The sequence below is a fragment of the Numenius arquata genome, chromosome 2, assembly GCF_964106895.1.
Source record: "Numenius arquata chromosome 2, bNumArq3.hap1.1, whole genome shotgun sequence".
In the NCBI taxonomy this organism is placed as follows: Eukaryota; Metazoa; Chordata; class Aves; order Charadriiformes; family Scolopacidae; genus Numenius; species Numenius arquata.
In genome coordinates this window covers 129,363,551-129,382,834 of record NC_133577.1, presented here as the reverse complement: position 1 = coordinate 129,382,834, position 19,284 = coordinate 129,363,551, and the positions used below count along the sequence as shown (strand labels likewise).

The 19,284-nt window shown below is 46.2% G+C and overlaps 1 protein-coding gene across 1 annotated transcript in view; it reads left to right on the top strand.

The window, feature by feature from the left end:
- The window catches only part of PLXNA4 (plexin A4), a 444,814-nt gene that overhangs the window by 361,695 nt on the left and 63,835 nt on the right, over positions 1-19,284 (top strand). The window contains exons 11-15 of the mRNA XM_074168893.1: positions 2,656-2,846; positions 8,378-8,529; positions 9,126-9,243; positions 15,355-15,491; positions 17,108-17,275. Of these exons, the coding sequence (XP_074024994.1) occupies positions 2,656-2,846; positions 8,378-8,529; positions 9,126-9,243; positions 15,355-15,491; positions 17,108-17,275 (766 nt within the window). The remainder of the gene's footprint in view (positions 1-2,655; positions 2,847-8,377; positions 8,530-9,125; positions 9,244-15,354; positions 15,492-17,107; positions 17,276-19,284) is intronic.

Below are 19,284 nucleotides of genomic sequence, written 5' to 3'. Positions count from 1 at the left end.
TAGTTTTCTGCTACCATTATGATGTTGGTCTAGTATAGTCTTGGTGTGGAACACGTTCCTGATGCAACATGGTCCACACAAAGAATATGAACCCTTTTTTGGGCAGTACTGAGCTGTCCTAGGTGATATAGGAGTAAAATCAGTCTCATAATCATGATGGTTGTGTCTTTAGGCATGTCTGTGCTGGTAATGTAAACCAGACCAGGGCATGAACTCAAGAAACATCTGTGGTGCTTGTCTTTAGCACAGTCTCTTACAAGTGCATGGGTTATTCAAACCCAAAAGACTATAAGTAATGACTAGGAAAAATTTGGGAAGTGGCATTAGCTGGTGGCTATCCCAAATGAGCAGTTTGGGTGATACCATCCTGTTTTGGGTAAGGAGGAGAGTTTAGGCATGTACACATGGATATACCACATAGAGGCATATGACGTACTCCTGAGGCCACAGAGAGCTTTATTTACTAGCATAAATGTAGTGGCTATGAGCAAACACAAATTCCTAGCAGGGCTTTGGACAGCGATGCAACCAAGTAGACCTTCTCTAGAAAACCGAGAGGGAGAGGCACCGGCAGGATTAGAACCAGTGCCTCTCTAAGTGCAGTTGCACTGGGTTACACCACCTTCAAGCAACCAAGATGTCACTACTTTCATAGCCACATGGGCTGAGCTGGCAGGCTGAAAGACTGAACTAAACCAAGCCTATCTATATTAGATACTAGGAAGAAATTCTTTCCTGTGAGGGTGATGAGACACTGGAACAGGTTGCCCAAAGAAGCTGTGGCTGCCCCATCCCTGGAGGTGTTCAAGGCCAGGCTGGATGGCGCTTTGAGCAACCTGATCTAGTGGGAGGTGTCCCTGCCCACGGCAGGGGGGTTGGAACTAGATGATCTTTAAGGTCCCTTCAAACTCTAACCATTCTATCATTCTATGAAGCCCACTAAGGTGCCTGCAAATTTCAGCAACTTAGCAGATTTGAGGGAATCTAGTAGAAAATGAAGGAGAGGTACCCCAGGAGGCCCGTAGCATACTGGGATTGACAGCTTTTTTACAAACTTTTCTTACACCCAACCTGGAGAAACAAAAAGTTTCTGGGTTTTTCCTTGCATTGGTTAATACATGCTGATTTCTGGGATGCAGGTACGAAAAGACAGCCAGAGCTTTCCAGCACACATATCCAAAGCCTTTGAGCTTTGGGATTGTGAATAATAAAAACCACAGACATGACTTTGGTCACCTACCGAAACAGCAAAGCAGAAGCAAAAAGGAAAATCCCCATTTTTTTTAAAGAAATCCATAAACACGCCCACAAAAACAGAAAAAAAAAAGCAAGTCTGAAAGCCTCAATTCTGCTGTCTTCATCTTCAGGCAGGAGGCTTTTGCTATCAGCCTCCTGTGCAACCCAGGCCTTGTTTTACACATTTGTAAAATACGGATCTTATTTCGTAGGAGGACTGCAACGTTTTTAGGCCTTATTTGGAAAAAGCTTTGATTGCTTCCAGATCACTTAGCAGCCCAAGATGGAGCTCAGCATTAATCACTGCTGTCTGTATTAGAGGAGGATCAACTTAGTACTTCAAAGTGTAAAGCAGACTGAATTTCTGGAGCAGAAGAAAGGGAGACAGGCTGATTGTGAATCCCTGGATTCAGCCCCATAGTGTAGCATTGTGGATTTTCTACTATCTCTGTTATTTCTGTTAAGGGGGGAACCCGAGTGGTATCACCTTAGCACCCAGTTCTGGGTAGTTTCACACCAGACAAATGCCCAAGCTTACACTGTGGGTAGATCAGGTCTAGAAAATAATTTCAGGATGAAGAGCTGAGGCTGAGACTGGTTAAGGGTGGCACTGCATGACATTCAGACAGCCTCTGAAAAAGGAAGAGACTGAGGCCAAGTCACTGCCCAAGCACCTTTTCCCCTAACCTCCTGCTTGTAGTCCATCACCCTATTGAGGACAGCATCCTTCCTTCTGCTCTCAGTTTCCAAAAATATCTTGCATGGGGAATGAACTCTGACAAGTGCAGTTTATTTCAAGAAGAATATAAATATTTTTTTCCCTCATTATTTACCCCCTTGGAGAATCATAGAATGGTTTAGGCTGGAAGGGACTTTAAAGGTCACCGAGTTCCAACCCCCCTGACATGGGCAGGGACACCTCCAACCAGACCAGGTTGCTCAAAGACCCATCCAGCCTTGAACACCTCCAGGGATGGGGCAGCCACAGCTTCTCTGGGCAACCTGTTCCAATGCCTCACCACCCTCACAGGAAAGAATTTCTTCCTAATATCTCATCTAAATCTCCCCTCGTTCAGTTTAAAACCATAACCCCTTGTCCTATCGCTTGACTCCCTGATCAAGAGTCCCTCCCTGTCTCTTCTGTAGCCCCTTTAGGTACTAGAAGGGGCTCTAAGGTCTCCCTGGAGCCTTCTCTTCTCCAGGCTGAACAACCCCAACTCTCTCAGTCTGTCCTTATAGGAGAAGCGCTCCAGCCCTCTGATCATCTTTGTGGCCCTCCACGAGTTCCCATCCTGCCTCTGGGATGAGCAGCCCAGAACACTTTCCCCTCTCTCACTCCTTATTCTGCCCTCTGACATCCCACTACTCTCCCATGCTGTTTTCATCTCTCAGGTCCTCTTTGTTTTCCTCTCCCTGCAGTTCACCTGTACAAGTGTGGGGCCATGCGGGACAGCTGTGGACTGTGCCTGAAAGCCGACCCAGACTTCGAATGTGGCTGGTGTGAGGGGCAGAACCAGTGCACGTTGAAGCAGCACTGCCCAGCCCAAGACAGCCAGTGGTTGGAGTTGTCCAGCACCAAGGGCAAATGCACCAACCCCAAGATCACGGATGTAAGTCATGGATCTGCAAGAAGCTGGCGTGCTCCCTCTCGTACCCTTTCCTTGGTTTATTTTTCTGATTTGTCTTTGGGTTGGTGAGGGGAAGGTCAGGGCTGAACTCTGGTGGATCAGGCAAAGCTCCAGGCAACCTTGGGGATGGTAGACCATGGTGGCCTTCAAAGGTAGGCACACAACTTCTGGTGTATACAACACAGGGGTGAGCAGGGTGTCAGAGTTCCCACCATAGTCAATGTAGTCTTGAATCAGTTGCATGAACACAGTCTGCTAGTGCAATCTGAGGAACCCCAGAGCTTCTGACCTGCTCACATAGGGCTGGCAGATGTGACATGAAGGCTTTAGTAGCAGCTGAAGGTGAGACAAGATGCTCTGGGGCATCTCAAATGGATGGTGTGAGGGTAATCAAATGAATGCAACTGTCTCTTAAAACCAGAGAGAAGGAGATGGTTGAGAAGGAGACGTTGAGTGATCCCAGAGTCTTTTGAGCTTTGCTGACAGGAGGCCAAGGAAGAGTGCAGGTTGTAGTTCATGCTTCCCAGCAGCATGGCACAGACAAAGTCTATGTCCAGAAAAAAACAAGACTCCACTGATTCCAACAAAGTAACACTCTTCTGTTTGCCTGGCTGACTTTGCATGGTGAAAGAAGTCCACATAGAATGAACAAAGCCCTGTACAGTTGTCAGATTTCCCCCACTGAAAGCTCAAGGAGAAGACGGAATTAAGCCTGGACTAAATAAAGCTTGGAACTTTCCTATTAAGTGAGAAAGAGAGAATGAGGGCAAGGATGGGGGAAAGGAACCTGCAGCATAAAAGTGTCCTTTAGAAGGTTTCCTATTGAATGTGTCGACTGAGCCAAAGGAAGAGCTGGGTCAAAGGTGAAAAGGGGAAATAAGAGAATAGAAAAACCATAGCGAGAAGGAGCAGAGGAAGGGAAAGAAAGGCAAGGGAGGGAAATAAGGCCTCCATTCTAATGTGATTTTTGTCTGCTGTCTTAGGATGCCTTTGCCATAATGACGGGCACCATTTTCAGGGTCACAGAGCAGGCAACAAGATGGTTCTAAGCCTTGAAAGTGAGGGCTCCATCCTTACCAACTGCCTCCTGCCTTAAGCATTTCTCAATCACCTTGGTTAACATGAGTACCCTTCCAGGGTGGCCAGGGCCTTGTTTGGCAAATGAGAAAAGTAAAGGGGAAAATGAGATAGAGAAGATAAGGGGAAATGCAAAGGAGGAAAATCCAGCCTCCACGTTTGTGGTTTAATATGAATAATTAGGTGGGTTATTTTCCTAGAAAGCAAGAAAGGCTTTTTCAATTGTATTTGGTTAAGAATCAAAAAGTGTGGGTGTTATGAGCAAGCCCTAAACCAATGTCCATGCATGAGATTTTTGTGAAAGCCAAGGATGGGTAGAATCTGGTTTTCCCAGATGCCACTGAAAAGAACCCCTGTGCTTGTGTTTTGATCCATCTTCCTGACATTCATCAGTCCCCAAAGTACTCATACATTTGGATTTCTGGAGTTCCAGGCTCATTCTGATGTTTCCAAGGTAAAGGTCTCTGTGGCACTTGGATTTATCAGGGGATGGTAATTTTTGAGCTCACCTGAATGACCTGAAGCTGCGAAACCAAACCCAAACAGCCAGAATGAGCAGCTACATCTGAAAGTTCAGCTTTAAGGCCTTGAAAATTATTGGGAGCTGGGGGAAACCTTTTTAAGTCTTTTCAGATTCTCAAACCTTGGGAAAGATTCAGAAATTTTGCACAGATTCATAGAATTTGGTACTGGGAAGCTGAGGGATGACCAACTAAAGCAGAAGTCCAAAACACAAGGACCTGACCATGCAGTAGTATGATGTTTTGAACCTCCATCCACGTTTCTCTGCTGTGTTTTGACCCCAGCTCTGCATCTACAGCCTCTTTATGAAGTGCAAAGCACTCACTCTCCACCCTACAGCTGCACAAGGGATGTACTTCTCTTTCTGCTGGCATTTCCTCCAACAGCTCCCAGAGCTCCAACAGATCATTCCAATATTCACTCATGAAATATTCCAACTGCCTGGTGCAATCATAAGTAGCTCTTGGAAAGCCTTTTTCTGAGCCATTAGCGTGGAAGTAATCTCAAGTGACTGGGTATATATCGCAGCTAATCGTAGGTGGAGAGCGGTTGGTGGGAGCATCTGGCGAGGAGCCAGGGCAGTGTCTGTGGAGGCGAAGGAGGAGGAACAACACGTGTACTCATGCTTGCACAGGCGTGTACACACACACACAGAGCACACAGCTTCCCACAACCTGTACTTATTTCCTAGCTCCTGCATTTACATTGCCACTCAGTGAAATTAAAGGACTTAAGAGAATCGCTGAGCCACAAAACCTCCTTTAAGAGTGATAAGCTGCAGCACAAGGGTGTAAATGGTGATGTGGTGTCACAGCTCCGGGTCTTCCAGAGAAAGCTGAGGCTTCCTGGCAGCTTTTGTTTCCCTGCCTGTGTTTTCCTCTCCAAAACTGACAGGTCTCGTTCCACGTTTTTGCACCTGTGATAGAAACAGGCTCCTTCTCTGTCACTGTGAAAACAGAGCAGCAACACCTTCTTCTGGTGCGCGTCTATGGGAGCGCAATGAGTTGCGCTTAAAAAACCTCCCACGTGCTCCTGGGATAATCCCAGGCCCTCCACTTCTAAGGAAATAAGCGTGTTTTGAAGCTGGCTTTTACAAATTAAAATGGCACAGGGAGGTGCTGTGCTGGCTTCACTCTGGGAAGTTTCCTCTTGATGCTCTTTGAGTCATAGCAAGAATATTTAAAAATTTCATGCATTAGACAGAGATGAAAGAAAGATGATAATGTTTCCACTGAGATATTTTGAGACTTCTTGAGTGAAACTTTTGTCTCAAACTCACCCCTAGATCTAAAGAAAAGGACTTTTCTAGCAAGATGTTCCTTTTCACCGCTACATCTTCTTTTACGCAGGGTAATGACATTAGTCATACGAGAAAAAAAGTCCTCTTTTGACCTGCTATGAGATGTACTACCAGTGATAACAAGCTCTTTCAAGCATAGGTGAGCCTTAATTAACCACAAACCTACCTTACTAGACACCTAACTTACTAGAACAAGTGAAAACCTTTTGGTGGCAAGTTTAATACCACAAGACAGAACCAAAATATTCCACAGGGAAAGCATTTCACTGGCAAAGTGTGTCTAAAACATAAGGAAATAAAATAAAATCTGGGAATTTTAGCTTTTATTTCTGTCTTCATTTTGAGTAGTTTGCATTTGGTATGGTGATATATTCTAGCCTTCCAGCATCATTCATATAAAATGTTTTATCAGGAGCTGACGTCAGCAAAATAAGTATTTCAAACAGAAAACTTTGCTTGAATAGATATTTGTTAATCATTCAGAATGAAAATATTTTGGAATTGCCATTTTTGGAAAATGTTTGGAAAATAGTTCAAGTTTTCAACAAGTTTTCAATGTTAAGCCCCCAACTGAGACAATCAGTATTATATTCCTTTCTCCTGGAATAGAAATCCCATTTTCATTCTCATTTTTTAAGATAATTCCTTCTCTCTTACTTTCACTTTTTATCTATTTTCTGCTTGTCTGTCAATCTCATCCAAAGGTGAAATCTCCAGCCAACCCAAATAATCATTTCACCTGTCAGATTTATGAATGTTGTGCTATTTTCTCTTTAGGACTTAACTATCTTGTTGACTTTTGGAGTAGGAATAAGCCCTCCATGGTTCTGATTTTCCTGACTCAAGCGGTATTTGGACCTGAGAGCAGGCCATTGCAGGGGTGTTGTGCTACAGAGGTTGTGTCTATGTTACACAACCCTACAGGTGCAAGGACTTGTCTGTGATCATCTGTGCTATTAAATTACTAATCTCTCTAGGTTCCCTGTATAGTGAGAGCGAAGACACACTCATTCAGGAGGTGGTTCACAGCACCTAAAATTAAATAACCTAAAATAAAATATCCCCTAGAAGTGCCAACATCTCTTGCCATTTATTAAGGATGGACCTTCTAAAAATTGGCTCTGGGTGGAAATTGGGCTAACCCCAGTGCCAGACTAAGTGCTGGGAACCAGTCAAAAGCAGCCTTGCTTGTGCCAGTGCCTTGACTTTCCCTGCCAGTCTGAATGCTATGCAAGGGTCTAGCTGCCAGCCCTAGATTCTCAGTTGGCAGAGCCATCGGCCAGCGGGTACAGACCTCAGACAGGGAATTTCCCCTTCCTCACCGTGGAGAGAGCCTTGCCAACGCTGGCAGATGGCATCCGTGGCATCCTGAATGGCCAGCAGGGAATACCCTTTGAAAGCAATGTTTGAAGCCCCTTTCAACTGGCCAGTTCTGTGGCACAGCTTGTGGGCATGGGGAATAATTGGAAGGGCAGAACAGAGACAATTTAGGGCCAGCCCCATGATTTTTGGGTTGTTTGAACATTGAGGAGACTACTCCAATGCCAACTTCCACCTGGCTCTGAACAAGAGTGATGGATGGGATGCAGGGTGTTTTCCTGCGTTCATACCCCCTTTGCATGGGCCAGATATATTGTAGATGGACAACTCTGGGTGCAGGGTGAGGCTCTGCAATGGAAGGGAGAGGTGAGCTCTGGAATCCAGGTGGTGCTTTGGTTCTGCTGCCCAACACAGCCACTGCTGAGCAAGACATGGAGATCCTACCCTTGCTACGGTCTGGTGATGGTCCGGACTGGGATGCAAACATCACACCAGCAGCCAGCAGGGCTGTTGGGATGGCCACTCATCTCAATCTAGACCTCTGGGGTTTCCCAGTCAAGAGTTCTCCCACCCACAAAGAAGCCATCCATGCTCCCATGTCTGCCCTTCCCTTGGCCCCAGCTCTCCTGTGAGGGCAGCTGGAGCTGGAAATGTGTTGGCACAGAGCAATGGCTGCTGCTGTCTCAGTTACCATCCATCCATTCCGGATCTAACCTGACACGCTCTTTCTGTTGTGTCTAGGCATTTTTTTAGGTGGACATTTTCAGCTCAAGTTTGTGATGCCTGACCAATATCTCCCTCCAGAACAGATCAAAAGTTCCATGTGTTTTGGGATGGGAATTTAGGATTTAAAGTGACTGGCTGAAACCATTCGTGTCCTTTTCTTGTTCTGTCTCCCGTTTCTTTCTACCATGTCCCACTCCTGCCTTTCCATGGCTCATGTCTATAAGGTTCAGAGCTCTGCTGCACCATCAGAAACCCCTGTTCCTACCTAGAAAACAACTCCTACTCATCTCTGGATGTTTTGCAAGTAGCCAAAAGAGAGTAAAAGAGATCTTGGGCAGAATTTTGGATACGCTGAAGTTGGGAGATGTGTGATATATATTTGCAAGGGGATGGTCCTAGTGATGTATCTGGAGTAGGCTTGTTCCCTCAGCTGTTCAGCATTCATAATTATGAGTGTCTCCAGTGGTCACAAAGAGACCTGATATGCCTCTTCTTTCACCTGAGAAGATGTTGATGTCTTTACACAGGTGGCTTGATTATTTTCCTTTTTCTTGGCTTGTTTCTGCAGATCAATCCAGTGACAGGCCCTCGAGAAGGGGGGACCAAAGTGACCATCCGTGGGGAGAATCTGGGGCTGGAGTTCAGAGATATTGCGTCTCATGTCAAAGTGGCTGGAGTGGAATGCAAACCACTGGTGGAAGGGTACATCCCAGCAGAGCAGTAAGTTGGGTGTGTGGCAGACAGTGGGCCACAGCACTTTAATAACCATCATTGCTATCTGTAGGGTCTTCTAGGGAGTTCCACACAACTCTGGAAGTGAGAAATGGAAGATGTCATTCCTCACTAACAGCTCAGGAGCTAAGAATCCATTTATTACTGTATTTGTATTGCATATTTAGGTAATCCTCATGGCATATAGCCTACCAACTCCAGTTTGTGGGACAGCAGTCCCAAAAAGCAGCTTATCCCACACGGGAGCAATCATTAAACCTTACAGCTGCAAAGTTACCCACCATGCAAGGCTGGAGGACAGAGGGACCCCTGGGGTCAGACCTCAGCCCAGCATTTGTCTATGTATTGAAGTGAAGCTATATTGATTTACACCAGCTGAGCACTTGCCCCACCGAGTGCCAGCAGCCAAAACCCACCACTCTTTAAAGAATACACTCTTAAAGAATCCACAATTTGGATACTGAATTGGAAAGAAGAGGGTGGGTTAAATCTACATTCTGTTTCCCAGCAGTGTGGACTGTTTGCTCCAGTTCCATCTTACTCAGACCATCAAACCTTATTTCTGGTTTGTATTTTCTCCACAGGATAGTATGTGAGATGGGGGAGGCCAAGCCCAGCCAGCATGCTGGATTCGTGGAAATCTGCGTGGCCGAGTGCAAACCAGAGTTCATGGCCAGGTCTTCACAGCTCTACTACTTTATGGTAAGCTTCTGTGAGAAGTTCTGCTTGGGCCTGAAGGTCCTTGGGCCCTGCTTCACTTTGCTGCGTTTATCCATTGTCCTTGACCATATTCGGCTTCTGAGCTTTTCACTGCTGTCCTGAGCGCACCAATTTGTTCCTTCCATTTCCTTTCAAAATCTCATTATGAGCAAAAATAGGTTGGCTAATTAATGTTTTAACAATCTAATAATAGTCCAAATTATTAGTCCGGTTTTGGTTACATACAGCCATGGTCCAAATTAGTACAGAAAATCCTCATTAATAGTTAAAAATGCTATACAGGAAAGAAAAAAGAAAAAGAAAAAGGAAAAAAAAAAAGAGAAAAAGGGGAAAAAAATTTCCGGTGTCTTACTTTCCCCAGGTGCGATGCTTACCCTACCAGCATCATTCCAGGCCCTACAGTAGAAGGCACTAATGTCCTACAGCAGAAACATTGGGGTTGCCACTAGTCATTACCACCCTGAGCTCTTCAGCAGGAGGAGTGTGATGTCCATGGTGTGGTCTCTTCCTCCTCACTCTTGGGTCCCCCCAGGGGTATCTTCATTCCCCCTCTCCCCACCAAATGCTCCTTTCTCCATGGTCCCCAGCACCAGTGGCAGAGCTGCCCAGTTCCCAGTCTGGGCACACAAAGGGCTCGTGTTTGCTGGGCAGTGCTTGCTCGGGGTGGTAGCCCTTGGCCATGCCAGGTGTCCCCAGCGCTGAGCTCAAGCAGGTCAGTCATGAACCCTTGGCCATGGGACACTTGTGATGAGAGGGACATCCAGCTCAGGGCATGGCAAGCCCAGAGACGTCCTCAGACCCTGCGATGTGTCACTACAAAGTCCATGGCCTTCTGCTAGCAAGGATAAAAAATCCCATTTACTGGGCCACAGGCAGTCACCATAACAGTGGCAGGTATTTCTGCAAGATGTAGCATTCAAGGGGTGTTTGCTTTAGGTGGTCTTCTGGGTGTTCAGGAGAAGCAGATCAGGAGGGACCAGTTCACCAGCCAGGCTGTGGGTGAGCTGTAGTGTATGACTGGGGAGCAGTGAAAGTGGGCAACTGTTTCGGGCTCCATGATTCAAGCAAGTTTGAGCTTCAGCTAGCTTTTAAGGGTGATGTCTACACGTGAGTAAGAGTGGGATCTCACTGCAACGCTCATGCTTGGAGGGATGGACTCAGGACAGCAAATATCTGCTCTCAGAGCTGTGGTTGGCAAAGCCTAGCATCTCTTGGGTTGTTACCCTCAGCTCAGCCCAGGTCTCTCTCAAGTCTCAGATGCAGGCCAGACATAAGTCCAAGATGTTCCTCTGAGTGCACAGCTCTCCATGGGATTGGATGCCATAAATACCAGCACCCTGGTTTGTTTTACATAGCTTCCTCCTGCCACTGCTCGTCATGTGTCTGGCAGTGGGAAGGGTATGTGGCTTGGAGAGAGAACGCCATGAGTAATTTGGGGATGAAGTCAAAAGTCCATGGGGATGGTGAATGGTGGGATCACATGTACAACTTCCACTAATCTCCCTGCAGTAGTCAGTACTCCTGGAACGGCCTGCATCTCCATCCCCAAATGTGAGACATGCCCAAAGAAGAAGAGGAAAGGGATTCCTATTTTGAGTAGCCACCCTTAGCAGGCTTTCTGCAGTCAGCAATGTCTGCTGGTGGCACTCAGAGAGCACACTCCTCTTTTTGGAGACAATTCTGGGGCTGGCAAATTATCTTGCTACACCCTCTGTCTGGGACATCAGCTTGCAAACCAGTCAGAGGGCCTCTGGGCCTGATTCTGCACTACTACAGGTGCAAGTTCAGCCTGAGAATGTCACTTTGCCAAGAAAGAGTTCTGCAAGAGCCTAACATATGTTGCACACTTGACTTGGTTTTTCTCTCCGCTCTCCCCCTTTCTCCTGACACTCCTTGTCCAAGAGACCTGCTTATTCCTCTAAGGCCCCTTGCTGGGGACATGCAAGCATTGCCTGGCCTTGATCTGTGCAGATCTGTGCAGGTCTGAGATGAGAGGGTCTCTCTGTTCCTGTCAAAGGCCCTCAACGCCTGCAAGGGAATGGGTCTTTTCTGAAATTATTCACATGCCCGAGCACTTTTTTTATGGTAACGGGAACTGGTAATGGAAGCAAATATCTTAGATTTCCCCCTTGAGCTACAGGAATTTCTCTATTCTCTGTATTTTCTGATGTCACTCAGGTGCTACAGTGGTGGGGGCAAAGAAACACCTTGAGAGATCACCCCCACTAAGCAGACAGAAGGGCTTTTTCCAGGACATTACACTTCAGCGTGTCACCTTTGCTACTCTTGGAATCACTGTCCGATTGTGATCATGCGTGTCCGTCTGTGACAGCTTTTCCCTCCGCTTGCTGGCTTTCTGGCTGCCAGCTATCCCAGCCGTGCACGAGCGTGAAGCCAACAGGGTTTTCTCCACTGAATACCTCAATACCTTCGTGCTAGACAGAAAAAAAATGCACACTCTCTCCAGCCTGCCCATCATATGCCCTCTCCCATGTCCGTTGCTTTTGTAGCGGGAGCTGTGTTTGTTGGCACGGCTTGGCTTCCTCTGACACTCCTGCCAGGAGGGTAGAGATGTTATTGCAGGCATCACAACGTGCCTCGGCATCCTGCAAGTGTGGGTAGCAGCTTTAAGGGAAGGAAGACGTTTGAAAAGTTAAGGAAGGACATCGCATGGGAGATAAATGTTGCTTTCTGATGCATACTGAGTCCTCTGGAAAATTGCTTTTCAAAAGGCTTGAAGCAAAACATGATCAAATTTGGCCAATAGCTCCAGTCTTGCCCTCTCCTGCAAGAATTGGAAGAGATGATATTTTGAACTCAACAGAGTATTTAGCTTCAGTGTTTTAAAAAGGAGGAAGCTTAGCTTAGAGATGTTAGAACAGTTCTTCTCCACATTCCTAACCAGAACTTTTAAATTCAAAATGCTGTTTGTTTTAAGCTCATCTGTGATCAAAAATGCAAGTTGCATTAGAGGGTTCAATAAGCCAAAAGGGAAACATAGCATTTGGTTGCAGGCTGAAATGAAATTTATGATGATCTAAAGGAACATAATTTCTTTCTTTTTTTTTTTTAAGTTATTAATTTTATTACTATGATTATTGCCATGGTCGTTCAATCCAAAACAATTTCCCTTCACTTTTTAATTCAGACACTCAGGCAAGTTTGCCTTTGTTCTGGCTTTGGAAGAGAATAGTATGACTAAGCGCGGGTGATGTGGGCTACTCTGACTGCAACTCTTCTGGGTCTGCTCCTAAAATCCTTGTCTCAGGAGAGCATTTGCAACAGGTCTCCCTTCCACCCCTACTGGTGAAACCATGGAAAGGAAACCCAGGTGCACCAGCTGTGTCTGGGTCACGTCTTGCTCTGCCCTTGTCCCTGGGAGGAATGAAGTGGGAACCAAGGTCTTGACATGCGCCATGAGGTCAGTTTAGACATAGCTCTGATGGCATCTTCTCTGTGGACTACCTCTGTGGAAGAGGCACTGAAGGAAAGTAAAGGATGGGACCAGTCTTTTTTCAGTGGTGCCCAGTGACAGCACAAGAGGCAACAGCCACAAACTGGAACACAGGAAGTTCCATCTAAATCTGAGGAGGAACTTCTTCTCTCTGAGGGTGCCAGAGCTCTGGAAGAGGCTGCCCAGGGAGGGTGTGGAGTCTTCATCTCTGGAGACATTCAAAATCCACCTGGACACGTTCCTGTGCAACCTGCTCTGAGTGGACCTGCTCTGGCAGGGGGTTGGACTAGATGATTTCCAGAGGTTCCTTCCAACCCCATATCATTCTGTGATTCTGTGAAATTAGGCAAAACCCTAGAAAGGCAGAGAAGATTTCCTGGCCTCTTTCCCTCATTGTCACTATCCACTTCAGCCTATTACACATCCACTAGACCCCCTTGCATTTTCCATCACCTTTCACCAGCGAGAAAATGGTAAACAGTCTGGAGGCTGAGTTTTACTGCAAACACGCTGTGCAATATTTATGAAGGCCACTGTGAATAATTAATGGTTTATTACAACTTTGAAAGCTTAGCCACAAACCCTTTTGTAAGATTGGCATGAGATAGGGCAATGCTTCGTTGAGGAGCGTTGCCAGTATAGTTCTGGTCTGCGAAGACCCTCAAAAGGGCACAGGCTGTTTATCTACCCATTGAGAGGTTGGACAAGGGCTTTGGGTCTTTAACTCAAATGTCCCTTTCTGGTTTGTAAAGCAGTTGAGCCGCAGTGCTGATGTGTGGGCTATGTGCACCAAGGAGGCCATTCTCAACCCATTTTCTCCCAGGTGGGAGGTCATCTCCCAGCAGCAGCCACCATGGTCAGCAGTAATTTGCACTGGTGTGGGTGGCTGTCAATAAGGGATTAAAGTGGAGTTGCCATTGCATCATGAAGTGGTACCCTAAAAAGGAGGAGCAGGACGTACTGAAGTCCATCTTTTGTATCTACATACTGTTCCTGCATTTTTTAATCCCAATAATAGCTGTTAGAGAATATTCCCCCCCCAAAAAAGTATAAGAAACAGGGCATTTCTTGTTTCTTAATTTCTTCTTCCTTCATATATATCCTCCCAACCTTCATCAAGTAATGGATGAGGGACTTGTTGAGGCAAAACTGTTTCCAAACTATCATGTCAAAACCAGCTGAATTTAAACACAAGAACTGTCCAATTCCGACAATGGATTTTTCTACAGAGCTGTATGTCTGATTTTCATGTTCAGCTCTTTCTCCATGTGGCACCTTCATTTTGAACAAAGGCAAAGTGGAAACTTTGCTGCTGTTTTTCAAAATGATTAGCCAGAGGGGGACAGGGACAGAGAGAGCTCTGTGTGTGTGTGTGAAAGTGGGAGCTGTGGTGTGTGTCAGGTGGTTTTATAACCACAGATTAATGGTCTCTAAAGCTCAATAAGGTGACTGCGTGATGTACCTGCTTGTTCAGAGGAGCTGAGGAGAGCTTCAAGCATTTGTGTCATCGTTCTTAAAGAGAGGGGGAAAAAATAATCTTAATTTAAATGCATATAGTAGCTTTTCACTTGGGACTGAGTGGAAAGTTTTTCTATTAAAATGCAAATGAAAGAATAAACTGTAACTCCAAATTTCTCCCTGAAAATGGATGTCTCCTCTCTGCATTGTGGTAAGAGGGTGATCTGTGCCTTCAGAGTGCATGTATTTTATCTTGATTTTGGGAAGAAGGGAGTGCAGGAGAACAAGAAAAAGAAGTTTAAGATTTGAAGCCCCTAAAGGAATGGTGCCCCTTTTTGATATATTAACACAGCATTGTGTTGCGTTTGGAAAAGAAGCTCAGGAAATCAGCAGAAAAAGGAAAAAAAGGTGTTCATCTGGACAGTGCTCCTTTTGTGGCTGTAATATCTCAGAGTACCTCTCACCATAAGCACTGCTGTGCTGTATCTGTGCAGGACCCTCATGCAGTACTAGACTGTCTCAGCATCCAAGTCTGATAAAAAGAGAAAGATTTGGGGTCCTGCAGTGGGCATGTGGGAGAGGCAAGACATGATCTCACATGCTCTTCTGAAACACAGCTCTCCTCCTTCACAGGGAAAAAGCCCATGAGCACAGGGGGTATCTCTGTGGACACAGAGATACAGCAGGTCCTGTGCCCTCATCAAATCAATGGGGTTTAGAGTAATCTTTTTGAGACCTCGTCATTTTCATCACTTGTGAGCTCCACAGTTTGGAGCCAGTTCGAGACCCGGGTTATCTGGCAGAGGTGGCATTGCATGATGGCAAAATAGACACTTGGGTCATGTTAAATGAGCAGTGGAGGTGGGAGATCATGGCTCCAGCTGCTCCAGATGTGGAACTGACTTTGTTAACGCAGAGTATTTCTCAAATTTTGTAGAGGTGAGGAGACCAGACTAGGGTTAGGCCTGAATTCATCCCACCAAACTTGGCATTCAAGCAGGGTGTCTATGATAAGACTGGTGTCATCCTAGGCTCCTCTATTGGCTGGAAGAGAGGGTCATCTTCTTAAGTCCAGGTAACACATGATTGACCCCTGGGGGGTGCCTACCTCTCTACAGCACTAAAAAGACAGAGGGAAGCTACCTCTGCTGTGTTTTCAACATGACCCTTTGCCTTCACAGACCCTGACACTCTCTGATCTCAAGCCGAAACGGGGACCAGTGTCGGGTGGCACCCAGGTGACAATTACAGGCAACAACCTCAATGCGGGCAGCAATGTCGTCGTGACCTTTGGGCGACAGCCCTGCCTCTTCTACAGGTACAGATGAGTCCTTCCTATTGTACGTGCCCAAGTCTGAAAGATGTGAGCAATTATAGTCAAGAGACTTCTTCTGCAGCCCAGACACCCTGTCCCTCAAGTGTCTCTTTTGCCTGTGGCCATGTCTATTCAGCAATGGGACTTTTTCATTCTGCACCGGACACAACCTTAGTGTGCACATTTCAGGGTGGGAGACTAGGATTTATTTGTTTTGATTGGTATTTGATGTGGTTTTTTTTTTTTCTATGGCCCCTTGTCAAATTTCACTACAATTCTCCACGGTCCTGTGCTGTGCTAGTTACTCTGAGAGTATGTCGTTTAAAAGATTCATTTTCATGTCCCTGCTTTAGCAGAGACGACAAAATCTGACAACATCAGTTCTAAGTATTAAAACACCTCCCTTTTATCCCAGAATAGTCCTGTAGACTAAGAAATGGATGATTTACAACATTTCATTTCTGGGTTGGCTCCTGTTCAGCTGCAGTTCAGAGAGGCTTAATGTCAGTGTTACCTGCTGAATGTTCCCTGATCCCTGTGAGAATGAGCCTGAATCCCATTCCCAGGGGCTCCCACAGCTCAAAACTACCCAGCACAACACATTTTGCTGCCAGGATCAGTGGAGGCTGCAGACGAAGTTGGCACATTTCTCCCAGCCTGTCCTTGGCAGAAGAAGGGCCCATTCACAGGAGAACCTGGGACCACTGTCTTGGGGCAATGCCCTTCCCTCTTCTGGCTGTGGGGAACCTGTTTAGCCGCCTGTCAGGACTGTGGTGTGATCCAGCATCTACAATTCAGGAGGGTGAAGTCACAGCTTGTGGTTTAAAAGGCCAAGTGGGAACCACAGCGTCTTGGAGTTGTTTACTGAAGAGACTGGGGAAATTTAGGAGGGATTGAGCGTGGTCTTTCAGGGTCTTGCAGTCAGTGAAGGTGTTTGCCGCGCTGCAAGGGAAGGATGCACCCTGCTTTATCCTTTCTAGTGGTATAAGATTGAGGGTGTTTGGAGCCTGGCTTTTAGGCTCTTTATGGAAGGCAAGGACCACTGCAAAATTCAGACCTGAAGCTGTTTTTGAGCCCTGCCCAAAAGGAAAGGTTTATGCAGAATACTCTTTGAGTATAATCATAAAATGCGTCCCACTACATTAGCACCTCCCATGTGAAGGTCCCAGGCACGCTGCAAACTGCACTTAAACAAGGCTTACAGTCCTAATGCAGGGTAAACTTTATTACCCCAGACTGGAAAGCTGAGGTGCAAACTCCCCTTTTTATGAGCTGCTGCTGCAGAGGTCTGCGGACAGGAAGGAAACATCCATCAAGTATTTAATCACACAGAAATACTTCTGGAGAGAGGTCTGCTTTGGACTTCCCTTGGGGTTCAGTTTTCACTCTGAGACCTGAGAAATGATGGCGCTTGTGGTTTAGTTTAAACTAAAAAGTTAAACTAAAAGGCAATGTCATTTCCTCGGATAAATGTGTCACACTATTCACGGCATCTTCCTGTAACAGTGAGTTTCACCACTTCACAGTGCATAGGTTGAGGTGACAGAACGTAAGAGTAAGTAGCTGCTGGTTTTGCTGCTGGTAGCACCTGGTTTATCTTAATTTGCTTCTGCTCACAGGAGATCCACCAAGCACATTGTCTGCAACACCACTGCCTCAGATGAAGGCTTTGAGAAGGTGAAGGTGTCCGTGAGAGTGGACAAGGCCAAGATACATCAGGAGTTGCAGTATGAATATGTCGAGGATCCAACCATCCTGAGGATTGAGCCTGAGTGGAGCATCTTTAGGTAAGCATCCCATGGACACCCCTAACACCTCCCATGGTTTTCTAATGCAGCACTGGTGTACTCATATTGGTCCTTGATACAGAAAAGTGCTTTTCCAAGTTCACTAAGAAATAGATTTGCACTGAGTTACTTCCCAGAGCCCATGAAGGCTGGTGGACTTGCCTTCTGGGAAGAGTAGAAGGTCAGCAGTGCATTGTGCATTCATTGTAACAGTTTGATGTGTACCCAGGACAAAATTTCCACAGACTCTAGTGAGGGATCGGCAGAAGCAGAGTCGTTTCTCCAAATAAAGTCCACATAGTCCAAACCTAAATGATCGTGCACCCCACTTTTGCTTATAGTGAGCAAAGTTTCCTGGCTTAATGCAGCAAACTCCAGCTGCCAATGCTCACCAGAAGCTTGCCTTGGAGCCTCCATGCTTTAATTACAAAGGTAGGTGCAGCAAGTCTCCAACCCAGTGTTGAAGCTTTCTCCCTCTTTACTGCAGCCCAGGTTTTATCTCCAGCACCAGGATGCTTCCTGTCTGAGTAATATTACAGACCACTGGGGCTGGTTAAACTACACATTCGTATCCCTAAAAGCTGCAATTCCTAGTGCTTGGGGTCTTTCTGACTGTCTTTCAGGCCCCATTGGGCTGGGTCCACAGCTTTGCATGGCAGCAGGACCCGTCATTGATCTCTTAAATCCAGGCATAAATGTCAGAACGGTACTTAGAGAAGTGAATCTCCCCTGGGTTTGAAAGCAGCAATTCATAGAATCATAGAATCATTCAGGTTGGAAAAGACCCTTAGGATCATTGAGTCCAACCATCAACCCTACTCTACAAAGTTCTCCCCTACACCATATCCCCCAACACCGCATCTAAACGGCTCTTAAACACATTCAGGAATGGTGACTCAACCACCTCCCTGGGCAGCCTATTACAGTGTCTGACCACTCTTTCTGTGAAGAATTTTTTCCTAATATCTAGTCTAAACTTCTACCTTTCCCACAGCCTTCATGGGCTTGCTGGCTTAGGACTAAGTGTTGCTTGTTTGGCCGTCATGCCTGAAGGCCCTAGGGCTGTCTCCTGAGATGAAACACAAAGGGAGCCCTGGTCCCTGCCCCATCAAGCAGCCTTCCTCCTCGTTAGGCATCCCTTTTTCTCTTCACCCCATTGATACTGCTTTGGTGAATTCAAAGGGTTCACACAAAGGTGTCTGAGAGGAGCATTTGCCCTGGTTGGGGAAGGCATCAAAGCGGTACCCAAATTCTCTCAGAAGCCTGCAGAAATGGCCTTAGGAAGAGAGAAATTGGTCATTAAATACACTGGTATTTCCTTGAAAAGACACAGAATAAGAAATCTTCGTCTCCCCTCATTCATCCACGGCAGCTCTCTGCTTCCCTGTCAAACCGGACTGATTGGAGTATCTGGGGATTAGGAGCAGGGTTTGTAAATCCCCCCAGTTCAGCTCCCATCCAGAAGATGTTTTCACAAATCAATTAGTGCCTTTAATTACCATGAGGGAATTTACTGATTTAGCCGGATTGAATCTTTGCACATTGGGCTTGAAGCTTTAGTGTCTGGATTTTCCATTTGGGGTTTTTATTTTCAGTCAGAGTTCAGGTTATCGGTGAAATGAGAAATCGCTTTACTCCCTTCCTTATTAAAGTGAGCTCAGTGCTGGTTAAAAGGTGTAAGATTGACAGCCTGCGAGAGTGAATTCCCCTGTTACACCCAAGAAAGTAGCAGCAGGGGGACTTTCCACCTCCTGGCCTCAGGTCTGGTTGGGAGGTGAGAGAAGTTCTCCAGAGCCCTTTTCCTCCTTAGTTTCTCTGCTGAAGATGCCAGCAGGAGATGAAGAAGGAGCCAAGGAGATGCTTCAGGTGTATTGGCAAAGCTTTGCCCAACCCTGGGGGTGCAGGGACTCTGTGTCCCACCTCCCAGCATAAAGGAAATTAAAAAGAGGTGTTTGTTTAGTGGATCCCAGTTTGCTGGCAGGGTATGTAGCTGCTAGATGGATGACTGG